Source organism: Python bivittatus, unplaced genomic scaffold (genome assembly GCF_059951505.1).
Source record: "Python bivittatus isolate LINGU-HERP-01145 unplaced genomic scaffold, Pbiv_v1 ctg000700_np1212, whole genome shotgun sequence".
In the NCBI taxonomy this organism is placed as follows: domain Eukaryota; kingdom Metazoa; phylum Chordata; class Lepidosauria; order Squamata; family Pythonidae; genus Python; species Python bivittatus.
Window position 1 is genome coordinate 85,504,290 of NW_028277098.1, and position 15,139 is coordinate 85,519,428.

General features: G+C 38.3%; 1 protein-coding gene across 6 annotated transcripts in view; it reads left to right on the forward strand.

The window, feature by feature from the left end:
- STAU1 (staufen double-stranded RNA binding protein 1) overlaps window positions 1-15,139 on the forward strand; it is a 43,870-nt gene that overhangs the window by 25,682 nt on the left and 3,049 nt on the right. Inside the window, exons 8-14 of one of the 6 annotated variants that reach the window (XM_088128480.1) lie at window positions 3,570-3,668; window positions 5,013-5,243; window positions 5,685-5,828; window positions 9,929-10,075; window positions 10,416-10,488; window positions 11,487-11,803; window positions 14,124-14,246. In XM_088128480.1, coding sequence (XP_087984606.1) covers window positions 3,570-3,668; window positions 5,013-5,243; window positions 5,685-5,828; window positions 9,929-10,075; window positions 10,416-10,488; window positions 11,487-11,803; window positions 14,124-14,246 — 1,134 coding nt within the window. The remainder of the gene's footprint in view (window positions 1-3,569; window positions 3,669-5,012; window positions 5,244-5,684; window positions 5,829-9,928; window positions 10,076-10,415; window positions 10,489-11,486; window positions 11,804-14,123; window positions 14,247-15,139) is intronic. The other 5 variants (XM_088128482.1, XM_088128481.1, XM_088128483.1 and 2 more) reach the window with 5 other exon arrangements.

A 15,139-nucleotide genomic window follows, 5' to 3' on the forward strand; every position in this document is an offset into this window, starting at 1 on the left:
ATTCATAAATTGGCCAAATAGGAAACACTGCTGGCTTAGCATGAGTCTGTCTTTCAAGGTTCATAGACTTTTACATTGCCCAGTGTTGAGACTTTCTTACTTTTGTCTCTTGTAGCTTAGTGACTGGATTCACACATTGTGCTAAATTGCGTAAACTGCAATTTGATGACTTCATTCAATATAATCACATTTTGTTTACAAACCACAGTGGCTAGCACATGTTGCACTTTACCAAAACCAAACAACATTGTAGTTTAGCATATGGTATGAACTGGGTCAGTGGATAATTTTAGATAGATTGACAGAAGAAAGTGTTGCAATAAACCCATTCAAAGACAGTTTATTAGTAAGTCTTGAAGGCATTGCAGAAATAGGATACTTTCTCCCATAGGATGTATTTAAGTAATATTGTAGCAGCAAGGGAAATTCTATAATTCTGTTTCATGCAATGCTGGTCAAAAGTTATTGATAAGGTTGTCTCTTCTTTAATTATCCTGAATGAATTCTTCGGTAATTACCAACACTTAAGCCGCACCAGAGATTCTAATACCTATTTGAGCCATATACCTTAAGCTACAGGAAAAAATGTGATCTGTTTGCAGCAGAACTGAATTACTGGTACCATCCACATGCATTTGTGAAAGGCGATAAATGTATCATTGCTTAATTTGGTGTTGCTTTAGAAGCTGCCTGTTGTTTAGCTAGTACTAGTTCAGAGAGATAGCTGTATTAGTCTTTTTGCAGCGTATTAAAAAAGTGTTGTGGCACCTTGAAGTTTAACACATTCATTATTGCATTAGTTTTTGTGGGTCACAGTACACTTCATCAGATGCATGGAGTACTATCCTATGTGAAAAGTATTATGCATTTCATGGTCTGCGATCTATAGAAACTTTGGATAAGCTGAGGTGCCACAGGACTCCTTGTTATAGCTAGTAATGTGCTTCTTAATTGACAGCAGTTCTATAGGTTCTTCGGTAGGGCACTTGTCTAACATTGCTATCTGAGTTCTCTAAACTCAAAAGATCAAAAGCTGGGAACTTGTCACTTCTATATTCAAAGCATCCTCTGTATGCAAAGCTATGACTATACAGACACTTTCTAAATAGCATCAATCCTTCTACTTTTCCCTTTGTCTACCACTTCCATTATTGCCTTGTAGAAGTATAATTCTAAAGAATTGCTGTTTGCTTCAGCTTTCCTGATGATCCCCTTCATCCTGTATGAAGCTATTTTGCATGATACTAATTGGAAGAGAGGAGGTTGTGCTTGTGATGTGTACCATTGCATGGCATAGCGATATTGTTTTGCTGCTGTAAGTGGAAGAGCATGTGTAGCGTATAGCTGCTTGCCATGAGTAGTTTGAACGTGTTCAGGCTTTTGTGTTTGTATGGTTTTAATTAGGCCTAAAGTTATTGCTCTTTTACGTATGAACAGAAGCTTGTTTGATCTGATTTTAAGCGGGCACCATAAAAATAGCTGATGCAAAACATCTGTTACCTTTTGTCTCATAACCTGGCTTTCTCTCATGATCTCCTCTATTCATAATTGCTTGAACAAATAATCATTCTCCGAAGCATTTTATTTACTGGTATTACTGCAGTTTATACAAATATACTTGGATTTGCTTAAATTCCAGGTGATTAACTTGCAGTGGAAAACTTGTTCAAGAATTGAGAATAAAAGGAGTTCTGTCAAAGAAAAATCCTGGCTTTTAAAATGAAATTTAGGAGGCTTTGTCTTCCTTGGCTGTATATTTCTAGTGTTTTCAGAGGGTAAAACCATTCTAGTACAAAAAGTAGAAGGAGGAGGAAACCACACCCCCACCAAAACTGACAGGGCAAGCTACTATATATAAATAAGCAGCAAATCCCACACTCACTTGTACTTATGATGTTAACCTAGTTGGGTAATGAAACGTCTGCAAGCAAACAACCAAGCACGGAGAGCACCAAGAACTCCACAGTTCAACCCTGAACTCTGATCAGCCAAACTGATCACAGTAGTCCCTGTTGGAAAACTGGGTATTCTTTTGACCCACCCATTTTTTAGAATTACCTTTCTGATTATATTTTCAAATTCTGTGTAGCACACTGGACTATAGCAATGACTGTACTGTTTAATGTAGCATGCTTGGACTGTAGCAAAGCTGGTACATTTATAGTTGGCATGACACATACAGTAAGCTTTCTACTTGCTTAAAAAATATATTTTGAACCTCTCTGAAACTTGGAAAAGGAATAAATCACACAAATGGAAGTGTTCTCCAAAATAAGCTAGTTTAGCCTCATGCTGCAGAAGGAAATCTGTTACAGCCTCTGCTGAAAAGCTACTAATGAAGGAAAGTTTACAGATTTCTAAGTTAATTTGTTCACTGCCCAATAGCTTGTACTATTAGAAAATTCTTCCTGAAGTTTACCGAAACATTCCCTTTTTGAATTTCAAATCTCTTTGTTCAAGTCTTTTTCCTCTGGAGGAAAAAGCTAAATTTGTTCCATTTTGTGTAACACTTCAAAATTTGAAGGCAGTTATCAGCTCAAATTCTTGAGATGTGTGCAGAATTATGCCTTCAATTCTGTCAGAATTTCAACATGCTTAGTTGTAATCTTGTTGCCAAGTATGTCCACTCTTGGAAACTTTATATTGGGCTCAAAGTTCAGCATACTAAGAACCTGTTTTCATTTATTTCCTTATGGCTGCAAAGATTGGTTTGAAAAATAAGAGCATGTGCAGGTATAGCATAGCTAGTAATTCTAAAAATAAAGTATGCACTAAATAGGATATGCATGGTGCTTGAACATTGCGCATACTTTTTTTCCTGATACAGAATCAACTAAGGTTGAAAAATACACTTGCATTTTTCCAGGTTTCAGAAATCACCTTGATTTTGCCCCAAATAGGATTATTTAATCTTTTAAGTATAGAATAAATAGTTGGGAAAGGTTTCCCAGTAACGTAAAGGAAAAGAGTTTATGTCATTCCTGTTATAATAGTGTGTTCCTTCCTAAGCTACATAATTTAAATGCCTACACTGCAGTTGGTTTATATTATGAGAGTAGGTTTGGGGCAAAGGATTAATGCTAGAACAACCCAAGTTCAGAGCTCCCCTTGGGCACACAGCAATAACCGCATTATTCCTCAGAAAGTAACTCAGAAAGGCTAAAATGTATAAAAAAGCAAATCTTACTGGTCTTTGCTTACATAATACATGCTGAATTGTATTGTGTAACAATACAAATGCAAACAATACATGCTGAAACTCTAAAGTTTCTTGCCATTTTTTTACATGCTTCCCGCAAGCTGTTGCATGTATACATCAAATGCCCTCTCCTTGTATGTATCCCTGCATCTTTCAGAATATTCATAGATTTTTCAGACAATAACTTTTGGGCACTTCACTTGCATGTTAGGTAGTCATAGTAAGACATCCCTGAGCCTTCAATTTAATCTGCCTTTAAAGACATTATGCTTAACATTCCTATACTAACCCTCTACTGTGTGTAGTAGTCTTGTTGTTAGTGAGCTAGTATGACAGCTGTGCCTCTTCAATGTAATTGTTCTTCTCTTAGATAAATGGGAGAGAACCAGATGATGAAAATCTCAATAAATCTGAAATAAGCCAAGTGTTTGAGATTGCACTTAAAAGGAACTTGCCTGTGAATTTTGAGGTAGGTTTAGTTAATTGCTCTAAAAGCGGTTTTATTTTAGCATATTGAAGGCAGTAAAATATTTGACAGGGATACATTGGGGTCAGATCTGACTGACCTTTAAAACTGTATTAGGTATGTTTTTTTCCTGGGTCCAATAGTTAAATTGTTTTCCCTTTTAATAGATTTCAGGTATGAAAATTAAAGGAACTTATATGCTGGCAGCAGCTAAATTATTCCAAAAAGAATAGAATAGAATGAAAGATGCAACAAGTATTCTGTTCTAATACTTCATTATGTATTAATAAAGTTCCATTAAATTATAGGGCATAGAAATATATTAGCTTGAATTTAAAGATGCTCATGGATGAGCAGAAGATAATTTTCACTTGCATGTGGAATTCCTGATTTTTGCTGCAATCCTTAGAGTGTGTCCCACATTATTCCAGAAGGTCTTCCAAGTCCTTAGGAACAGCTGAGGAGGGGCTGCAATATGAATGGGAGGGGGTGTCGCAGTGTGGAAGGGGAAAGTAAGAAATCTCTTTCAGCAAAAGGAAGTCCATGAATGATTACTGATTCTATTGGCTCTGTTGACACATAATGCCCAAAAGTAGTTTACTGCACTGTGGATCAACCACAACAGTCATTAAAGAAGCCACAGTTTGAATTTCTCCTCCTTGGCAGTGCAGATAGTAGAGAAAAAAAGATGGGAAGCTCTGACTCACTTTGATTCATTCACATCAGTAAACTATGTTTTAGTGTGATGTCCAAATGCTGCCATTGGGTTGGATTCTTCTTGAGTTTTAGAATTTAAAGATCACAACTGTCGGATTATCTTGGCATGAGAGTGTATAAAATGTCACACATGTTCATGTTTAAGAATGTACTGTCTTTCTGATAATGTTTGTGTAAAATATAAAAGTATAAAATATCTTAGCAACAGCAGCATTTGTTTCTTCACCGTGAATTAATATATGGATATTTGTTTAATGCAAGCATGAATGCATGCCCAAGTGCAGGGTTTGTTTTTTTAATCCTTAAAAATTGTGCTGGCCTAAATATTTACCATTTGGGCAAAATTTACATCATACGGGTCTAATTTTATTATGATAATAAGATGACAAAAACCATGCAATAATTAAATATATAGATATGTATCTGTGTTTAGATTTTTAATCTGGAGGGGTGCTATGGTATACTGGGAGGTTTTTAAAATACAATCATTTCCTGATTAACAGGAATGCTGATTAACTTCTTCTTAATACTTCCTCCCCCACAAATTTCAGTTTAGCTCATGTGAATGAAATTTGTTACAACCATTGTACCTTACCATTTTTAATAAGTGTTTATCACGCTTTCACTCAGTTTTTACCTCTGAAACAGGTGACCCGGGAGAGCGGTCCCCCGCACATGAAGAGCTTTGTAACAAAGGTATCTGTGGGCGAGTTCATGGGTGAGGGTGAAGGCAAGAGCAAGAAGATTTCAAAAAAGAATGCAGCCATTGCAGTCCTAGAGGAGTTGAAGAAACTGCCTCCCCTTCCTACGGTTGAGAAAATGAAGCCGCGAATCAAAAAGAAAACGAAATCAATAGTCAAGGTGAGAGAAATGTACAACTATTCAAGGAAATTCCAGAGGGGAAGCAAAGGGACCCCACCTTGCTATATTTACTATTAAATACTGTAACTCTCACTTGCTGTTGTCATTATGCCAAATTACTGCCACTCGTATAGCACTTGCATTGCTGTGTGTGCTTGCTGCCCTCTGTAAGCCAAGTTTTCCTCTAACTCTGTTTCAACGAAGGCTTGCGTTAGTGGGCATTCCCAGTACTTGTTTTGCATGCGTGTTCAGCCTTATGCAGAGGTCGGTCATAACATGATGGGCTAAGTACATTTGTTTGCTGCTTTCAAATTTCCCAGGTGTCTATAAAGTCAAGAATAAAAAAGTGCTCCCTTGATTCTTAAGAGTGTGTAATGTGACTGCGCTGTGTTACAATTGTTCTTGACAGCTGTTAGCTGATGTCAGCTTTTTCTGTCCAAGTTGCAGACGAGTCCTGAATACGGCCAAGGTATGAATCCTATTAGCAGACTGGCTCAAATACAACAGGCCAAGAAAGAGAAAGAGCCAGAGTACATGCTCATCACAGAGCGTGGGCTGCCAAGACGCCGGGAGTTCGTTATGCAGGTTTGGGCAGAGTTTGACACTCTCCTTTGTTCTGTGCATAGATTAAGTCTAACAGATTCATTTACTGAAGTCGTAAATGCTAATATTTTAGTTCATTCTTCTGTGGTAATATCCACCTGTCCTTCTCTGGGCTCAGAATTACGGAAAATTGGGACTGGTTAGTACTTGGATAGGATACCAGATACAGTGGGGCAAAAAAGTATTTAGTCAGCCACCAATTGTGCAAGTTCTCCCACTTAAAAAGATGAGAGAGGCCTGTAATTTTCATCATAGGTATACCTCAACTATGAGAGACAAAATGGGGGAAAAAATCCAGAAAATCACATTGTCTGATTTTTAAAGAATTTATTTGCAAATCATGGTGGAAAATAAGTATTTGGTCAATATCAAAAGTTCATCTCAATACTTTGTTATATATCCTTTGTTGGCAATGACAGAGGTCAAACATTTTCTGTAAGTCTTCACAAGGTTTTCACACACTGTTGCTGGTATTTTGGCCCATTCCTCCATGCAGATCTCCTCTAGAGCAGGGATGTTTTGGGGCTGCCGCTGGGCAACACGGACTTTCAACTCCCTCCAAAGGTTTTCCATGGGGTTGAGATCTGGAGACTGGCTAGGCCACTCCAGGACCTTGAAATGCTTCTTACGAAGCCACTCCTTCATTGCCCGGGCGGTGTGTTTGGGATCATTGTCATGCTGAAAGACCCAGCCACGTTTCATCTTCAATGCCCTTGCTGATGGAAGGAGGTGTTCACTCAAAATCTCACAATACATGGCCCCATTCATTCTTTCCTTTACACGGATCAGTCGTCCTGGTCCCTTTGCAGAAAAACAGTCCCAAAGCATGATGTTTCCACCCCCATGCTTCACAGTAGGTATGGTGTTCTTTGGATGCAACTCAGCATTCTCTCTCCTCCAAACACCACGAGTTGAGTTTAGACCAAAACGTTCTACTTTGGTTTCATCTGACCATATGACATTCTCTCAATCCTCTTCTGGATCATCTAAATGCTCTCTAGCAAACTTCAGACGGGCCCAGACATGTACTGGCTTAAGCAGGGGGACACATCTGGCACTGCAGGATTTGAGTCCCTGGCAGCATAGTGTGTTACTGATGGTAGCCTTTGTTACTTTGGTCCCAGCTCTCTGCAGGTCATTCACTAGGTCCCCCCATGTGGTTCTGGGATTTTTGCTCACCATTCTTGTGATCATTTTGACCCCACGGGGTGAGATCTTGCATGGAGCACCAGATCAAGGGAGATTATCAGTGGTCTTGTATGTCTTCCATTTTCTAATTATTGCTCCCACAGTTGATTTCTTCACACCAAGCTGCTTGCCTATTGCAGATTCAGTCTTCCCAGCCTGGTGCAGGTCTACAATTTTGTTTCTGGTGAACTTCAACAACTCTGTGGTCTTGGCCATAGTGGAGTTTGGAGTGTGACTGTTTGAGGTTGTGGACAGGTGTCTTTTATACTGATAACAAGGTCAAACAGGTGCCATTACTACAGGTAACGAGTGGAGGACAGAGGAGCCTCTTAAAGAAGTAGTTACAGGTCTGTGAGAGCCAGACATCTTGCTTGTTTGTAGGTGACCAAATACTTATTTTCCACCATGATTTGCAAATAAATTCTTTAAAAATCAGACAATGTGATTTTCTGGATTTTTTCCCCCATTTTGTCTCTCATAGTTGAGGTATACCTATGATGAAAATTACAGGCCTCTCTCATCTTTTTAAGTGGGAGAACTTGCACAATTGGTGGCTGACTAAATACTTTTTTGCCCCACTGTAGGTAAGATTAAGAAGTTAAAAAAAATCCTGGAAGAAGACAATAGCAAAACATTTCCAGAATGTTGCCAGGAAAATTGCATGGGTACATCCATGTAGTCACCAACTGTTGATAATAATTGGGATACATAGAGTAATATCATGTATAAGAAAAAGAAAAATGTAAGCCTAATGTATTTGTACAAGGGCCCTCAAAGTAGTTTACAATGAAATCATAATAGAATATTGGGAAACATTAAACTTCACTTAAGTGAATATTTATTATTATTAATTCAATTTGTACGGCTGCCCATCTCATCTAAGTGACTCCGGGCGGCTTAGCTGCACTTCATCTTCTTTTAACAAACCCAAAGCCCAGTCTGATAGAATAAAAATTAAATTATCTGTAAAAACACTTCTGCAGTGAAAAGAATTTTATTAATTTATTTTTGTAGGGAATTCCAAAGTACAAGTGTTGCTACCAAAAAGATTCAATTTCACCATCTCTGACTCCCCAAAGCAACATCTTGACAAGATTATGACACAAAGTCTGGATGCATGTTTAAGTGGCAGAACCTTAAATAAGTCCAACACAGAGCTTCAGCGTTTTCCATTTTCTATGTTCTATGCAAATACTTGCTTAACTCAGATTTGCGTTTCCCTGAGCCCACGTGGCTACCATGCAAGCCCAGCAAAAGGCATGGCTCCTTCAAGGAGCTCGTGACAGGTAGAGATGCTCACGCAGGATCTGAAGAACTTCTACCCACTTTGGATCCAAATACAGCAGGCCTCAACTTGTAACCAGTGAAGTTAACGGAAGAAGCAGGCAAAAGACATGTTGGTCAGTATTCTGAATCAGCTGACACTTCAGAAAGTGTTAACAGGGCAGCAGAATATGCATGATGGACAGCTATATATTAATAGGCAAGGATCTAGATATCCCATGCCAATATCTGCACAGATAAAGTTATTTCTCTGGTTCTTGTATGGTTTCCTGCTTGTTTCTCCTTAATTACAAGTGTGAGTGCTAACTTTGTACCTTCCATTTTGAAAACATAGAAGGGATTCAAGTTTAATAAATTTATTATTATTATTACATAGATCACATTTAAAATTAAAGTTTACTATGGGTAACATTAAAGGATTTTTTAAAGGTGATTATTTTGGCAATCTTTTCAGTGCAGAACTCTCTGCAGTAGCTTCTGAGATATGAAGTAATCTCTATTTCTGTAACTGAAGATTGCTTCTGGTACTGTACACGAGCAAGTAGTTACGGATGCTAGGATTATTCCCTGATTGAAACTTTATATTCAGTGCACATGCAGTTCTATGTAAAACTGATTAATTTTGGAATAAGCTGCTTTTCTTTCATATATATTAATTTAATAATCAAGTTATTTGTCTAGATGAATAGCAGTACACAATACTTTCTTTTTCCTTTACTCTGAGCTTATTATGTCATGTGTTCCATAAGCAGCAAATACATTCCACTCTGTTTCCCCTCCCACACTGACTCCTGTAGCTTCTAGCCCAGCCTTCCCAGACCTAGTGCTCTTGTGCTGGGATTATAACTCCTCAAGTTCTTGAACTTACCAGGCTGATTTAGCCTGATCTCTTTAACCCATATTTGCTTCCTTGGGAGTAGAAGTTTGGAAAGCTTCATCTTTTCACAGTCACTTGATATGAAATCCTTTGAAATCTCTCCTGGGTCTTGAAAATGTAGCAGTACCAATGAACAGTAAACGGTTAGCTTTTTTCTTTCAGCCCTAATATTCTGGTCAGCATGGGACACAGAATCCATTGCTGAAACAGGGCAATGAGCTTGGAGTTATGTTTTCTTGATACTTTTACTATATGCCAGAGATTTCAAGAAATTAAACTTACTTGCAGCATTAAAAGAAATTTCTAAGGGAGATCATGACACAGATTTGTCTGTGTTACTTGTGCTGCAGCACATATAATAAATGAGATTAAGGCAGTGAGTTGGCTAATTTATCTTTCCATTTGACATGGTTCTTTGTCAGGCTATATTTGCATGAATAGGTTGCTAATGATCACCTATGCTTCTGCTTTTTATAAAAAGATACTTAAAAGAGCCAGTTGGCATAGTGATTAAGAAGTTAGACTGGGAATAGGGGAACTTGAGTTCTAGTTCTGCCTTAGGCACTGAAGCCAGCTAGGTGACTTTGGGCCAGTCTCTCTCAGACCTAGGAAGAAGGCAGTGTTAAACCGCTTCTAAAGACTGCATGGACTTGTCCATGTAGTTGCCAGGAGTCAAGGCTGACCCAAAGGTGTCCAAAAAACAAAACAAAACTGGTTTTTTCTGTATTTCTAGGTGAAAGTTGGCATGCACACAGCTGAAGGAATGGGAACTAACAAGAAAGTAGCCAAACGCAATGCAGCTGAAAACATGCTGGAGCTCTTAGGATTTAAAGTCCCTCAGCCACAACCCCCAAAGCCAGCACTAAAGACAGAAGAAAAGGTAACACAGTATTGATTTATATTATTATTTATGATGTAATACCTAGATTTAATGAACACTCAACTCCAACTTACTCTGGGTGCTTTGCATAAAAAATAAGAGCGATAAAAAAGAGAAATAGATTATATTCATCAAGAAAATTATTTTGCAGAAGACTGAAATTATGCTTGCGTAGGTATTCATAGTAGAGGGAAAGCGAGTGTGAAATGAGCAGGCTGATTGTGGATTTGCGTTGCAATGGCATATTAAAACAAGATAGGAAGCTCTTTATTTTGACTTAGAGTCCCATCTTCTGCATTCAGGTTAATGCAATAATAAATCTGAATATCTTTTCTGCTAGACGCCAGTAAAGAAACCAGGCGATGGAAGAAAAGTAACTTTTTTTGAACCCGGTTCTGAAGAAACATCTACTAGTAAGTGACCTTAATTTTATTTATTTATTGTATAATATTAGGTGGATTGACTTAAATTATTTAAATCACCAAGAAATAAATACTATTTTAAGTTGCTTATATAAAACAATTTAAAGCAAAATATAAATATATTCTGTAATTACTATAAATTTGAAAACATTTAAAATTTGAATAAAGTAAATAAAGAGGATAAATATAAATGTTACTGTTTTGAAAAATAACATAATACATTGGCTATTAAGTAGATATTTATGATTAGATGAAGGCACATTAGAATTACTTGTATCTGTTTATATTTTTACTCAACATAAATTTTGTCATACAATTTGCCCTGCCACAACTAATAAAAAGATAATCTCAAACAGAAGCACAGATTATTGTTAGCAGTGGAAAGAGAAATGCTCTCAATGAGATAAATGCAGAGATCAGGTAGTTAACTAGATATTAATCAGAAATAGACAGTCTTCCAAACAGACACCTTTGGTGGTTTTTCAGTTAGTGATTCACAGTCTCAAACTATAATGCACATGCTCAAGCTATGAAATTGCTTCCCCCAAGTGGGTCATAAAGCATAACTTAAAGCATGATACATTGCATTTAGGCTTCATTTTAAACCAGGGTGGATTTTTCTTAAAAGGGGAAATATATCTTATTGAAATAATCGGGAGTCCATTATAAATTTAAAAATTGAATTCTGTCCATTCTGATAAAATTAAAAAACTGATTTATATGGGGGATTGGCAGATCACTTGCATTGTACACTGAAAATGCATTTTCCTTAATTTTGTAAGCTGCTTCTGGTAGTCTTTTAAGAAGAGCAGCATTGAAAATCACTTTCAAAATCATATTAGCCCTGAAACGTTCACTCTTTTTTTGAAAAAAAAAATGGATTAGAGTTGCAGTATCTTTTCAGACCGTATATTCAGTGATCTGCCAATTTGCATGCAGGCGATGTTTGCCTGTTAAATCTCTACTCTTACATTCTGTCTCTTTATTAGGTAATAAAGAGGATGAGTTCAGGATGCCTTATCTCAGCCATCAGCAGCTTCCTGCTGGCATTCTTCCCATGGTCCCTGAGGTTGCACAGGCTGTAGGAGTCAATCAAGGACATCACACCAAAGAGTTCAGTAGGGCAGCCCCCAATCCTGCCAAGGCTACAGTGACAGCCATGATTGCAAGAGAGCTGTTATATGGTGGCACTTCTCCTACTGCTGAGACCATTATAAAAAACAGTTCCTTGGGCCATGTACCCCATGGGCCTCTCACGAGACCCTCCGAACAGTTGGATTACCTTTCTGGTGTTCAAGGAATCCAGGTAAACTAAAAGTGGATTATTTCAATGCCTCTCTGTAGGGTTTGGCTTGGTAGATGAACAACTCAGTCCACCAAGCTATTTTGGAAGAGGGTTTACATCAGCCTCCCTTTTAGGTGTCAAGGTTTTCTGGGTAGTCTTGGCCTATAGCATAGATGACTGGAGGCTGTTCCTGTGCTACTTTATTTTGTTGTATAAATAGGTTGTCTCTTTACCAACTCATTTATCAGCATTGCAGCTGGACATCCTCCGTTTGTTTTAGGATTAGTTGTAGCAAGGCTGTCATAAGCCTTTTCCAAGGAGACTTGTTAGCAGAAAGATACTTGAATTTTTCCATTTATATCTTGCATTAGTTTGACTTGTGTCTAGTTACCCAATCAGCTCTTGCTAGTCTTGAGAGCCTTGCGGGGGAAGATTTCACTCTTAGGATGTCCCCAGCGTGGAAAAATATGATATAACCATTTAGAAAAATTGAATTGTAAAACTCATGTTTTTACCCAACATCATAACAACCTGTGGATGTTGACCGGGTGCTTGATAATGTCACTACCAGTTATATTGATATTGCCAGCTAACAAAGAGGGGCTGGCAATCTAGCACCATGGGTATTATAAGACTCATGCAACTTCCACGTGGTCCTATTGACTCCCCCCCCCCGAAAATGGCTTTTTAAAAAACTCTTTTTAAATGGGCAAACCCTTTTTGAGGTTTTTTAAAGTTGTATGCATTTCCAAAGATACATACATTTAAAATGTATTGGGAGAGCACCCCTGAGATCACGTAAACGTGTATGATCATTCCTGCCACAATTGCTGACCCTGTAATGCAGGATGGAATACTTAATGCGGGGTTATACAGGTGCAGTATTATGCAGCATCACTATTTCCATACACACACCTGTTGCTCCCCTGCCAGGCTCCCCACCCCTTGCCTGTATTAATTTGATCATAATGGTGGTTAGATATTTTCAAATAAATAAATGAATGGGATGCTGACGCATTGTAAAGAAGCAGCCTGCAGCAGCATCTTTATTTACTGGAGTGTGTTTGAGTCCCATGTAGGGTAGATGGAGATGTGCCTCTCTTCCCAGAAAAAAGCAAAAGTAAGCTAGTAGGGAGCACTGGGGATGGGGTTATAGTTGGTGGTACCTTCTAACAAATGGGTGTTTTGTGATCACTGTGGCAGCAATTTTGTGAATGTGCAAGTATCCCCCATGTTTGTGCAAATGCTCATAATATGCTATCAAAATTTCATATGTCCATCAGACTTAACGTTTAAACAAATTTTATGTACTGTTCTCTGAAAAACAATAAGATGAAGATTATGAGGGTATTCCTTAATTTGTCACTGCAATAGAAAAATCCTCCCCTCTACTGTACCTGTGTCATGCTTGTGATGGTGGAAATACATACAACAGAATTTCTGAGATGGATGTAAGTGTTAGAAAGCCTTATTATTAGATGGAAAACATGAAGATGAATTGTAAAAGAGAGATAAACCAACTCTTGAGAACGGTCTTGAAGAATAATATAAGGCTATTGCTTGCGAACAGAATTGAGAGGGGGAAAAAATAGACCAGCCTTTTAAGCCTGGTGGCTTCCATATGCGTAGGAAGATTGCAAGTTTATTATCTCTTCTCCTAAGTCTTTGGCGAGGGAGAATGAGACCCCTCACTTTATTCCATCTGGTCTTGCCATCTTTTATTGTAATTTCTTTGTTTGATTGCTATGAGCTGCCTAGAGTCATTGGGTGTTGGTGGCATACAAGTGTAATAAAATTAGTAGTAGTAGTCGTCGTATTTTTTCCCCAATTAGCATGGATAAAGGCCATATGTGATTTCTCAGTATAGATTAGGTGGTTTGTTATTTATAAAAAAAAATCCAAGATCCCTAGACAATAGCTTGGTGGTTCTGGTCTTGCATATATTTTCTGTGCTTCAACAGCACATACATGTTCAGAAATGAGTGCCAACTATGTTGGATCTTGGTATTGCTACTTGTTCCTATCAGAGTCCTGATTTTTTTGCTACCATAGACTAACACAGCTCTCCTCCTGCAGTGTCTTGTTGGCATGGCTAACTCAACCCTAAACTTCTAGGATATTGTGGGGGGGGGTCCTTCCTCCCCCCCCCCTTTTTTTTTTGCACTGTATCTGGATATGAGTTTTTGCTTAGAAGAAAACCTTGCAGTTATTTTTCAGAATGACAGTGCTTAAGAGTGCCTGAATGTCTGGGATTTCTGTTGGTCAAAAAGTTGGGACACTCACTGTGGAAAATAGTTCGGGGACGCTCAACTGAAAGTAATCTAATATTTTTCTTTTTTAGGTGGAATACAAAGATTTCCCCAAAAACAACAAGAATGAATTTGTGTCTCTTATAAATTGTTCCTCTCAGCCACCACTGATCAGTCATGGAATTGGAAAAGATGTTGAATCTTGCCACGATATGGTAAGAGTACCATAAGTATTATTGGAGCTGATGCATGTGAATTAATTACAGTCTTGATAGGCTGGTATTAGGAATGACATTAGGAATGGAAGAACAGGAAGTTTATATTGAAAGATCTCCATGTATTTACTTCTTTAATCCAAAGGGAAGTATGTTTATCCAGTTAGTTTTTAAACTTGGATAATGAGAGGTCATATGAATTATGAACACATTTTCATATGAATTTTAAATACTGCAGAATATATTAAGTTGAACTTTAAAATTTACTGTTCAATTATATGATGTTGCAGAGAGCTGTGGTCATGTGATCACCGTTTGTGACCTTCCCTGCCAGCTTCCCACAAGCAAAGTCAAGGAAAGCCGGCAGAGAAGGTCGCAAGTCGTTCTTGTAAGTCGCTCCCGACCCTTTTTCTCCCAAGGAGCTCTACTACATACTCTATAGCATCCCCCCCCCCACTCATACTTCCCAGCACCCACCAGCTACCCTTGCCAACCTGCCTGCAGCAGCCCCCCCCATCCTCCCGCGCTCCTTACCTAGGACTCCCACCTCTTCCTGCTTAAGGACCTGCATAGTCCTGTGGTTACAATGGCAACAGGATCTACCAGGATTGCTATTGCTAAATGATGCAGTCACGTGACGTCACGCTTTAGAACCGCATCACTTAGTGACAGCAATCCCAGTCCCAATTGCCATTGTAACCCGAGGACTGCCTATATACTGATATATCTTACCAAAGAAAACTCTGTAGTGATATGAAGGTTCCTGCGATACAAATTTTGTTTTCATACATTCTGTCAAGATATAAACCTTCCACATCTAACGAGGAGGAGGGGGAATGCTATGGAGGAGGAATTCTGAAGCCCTTTTCTGCTGCCGTTTGGCCTGTTATGGA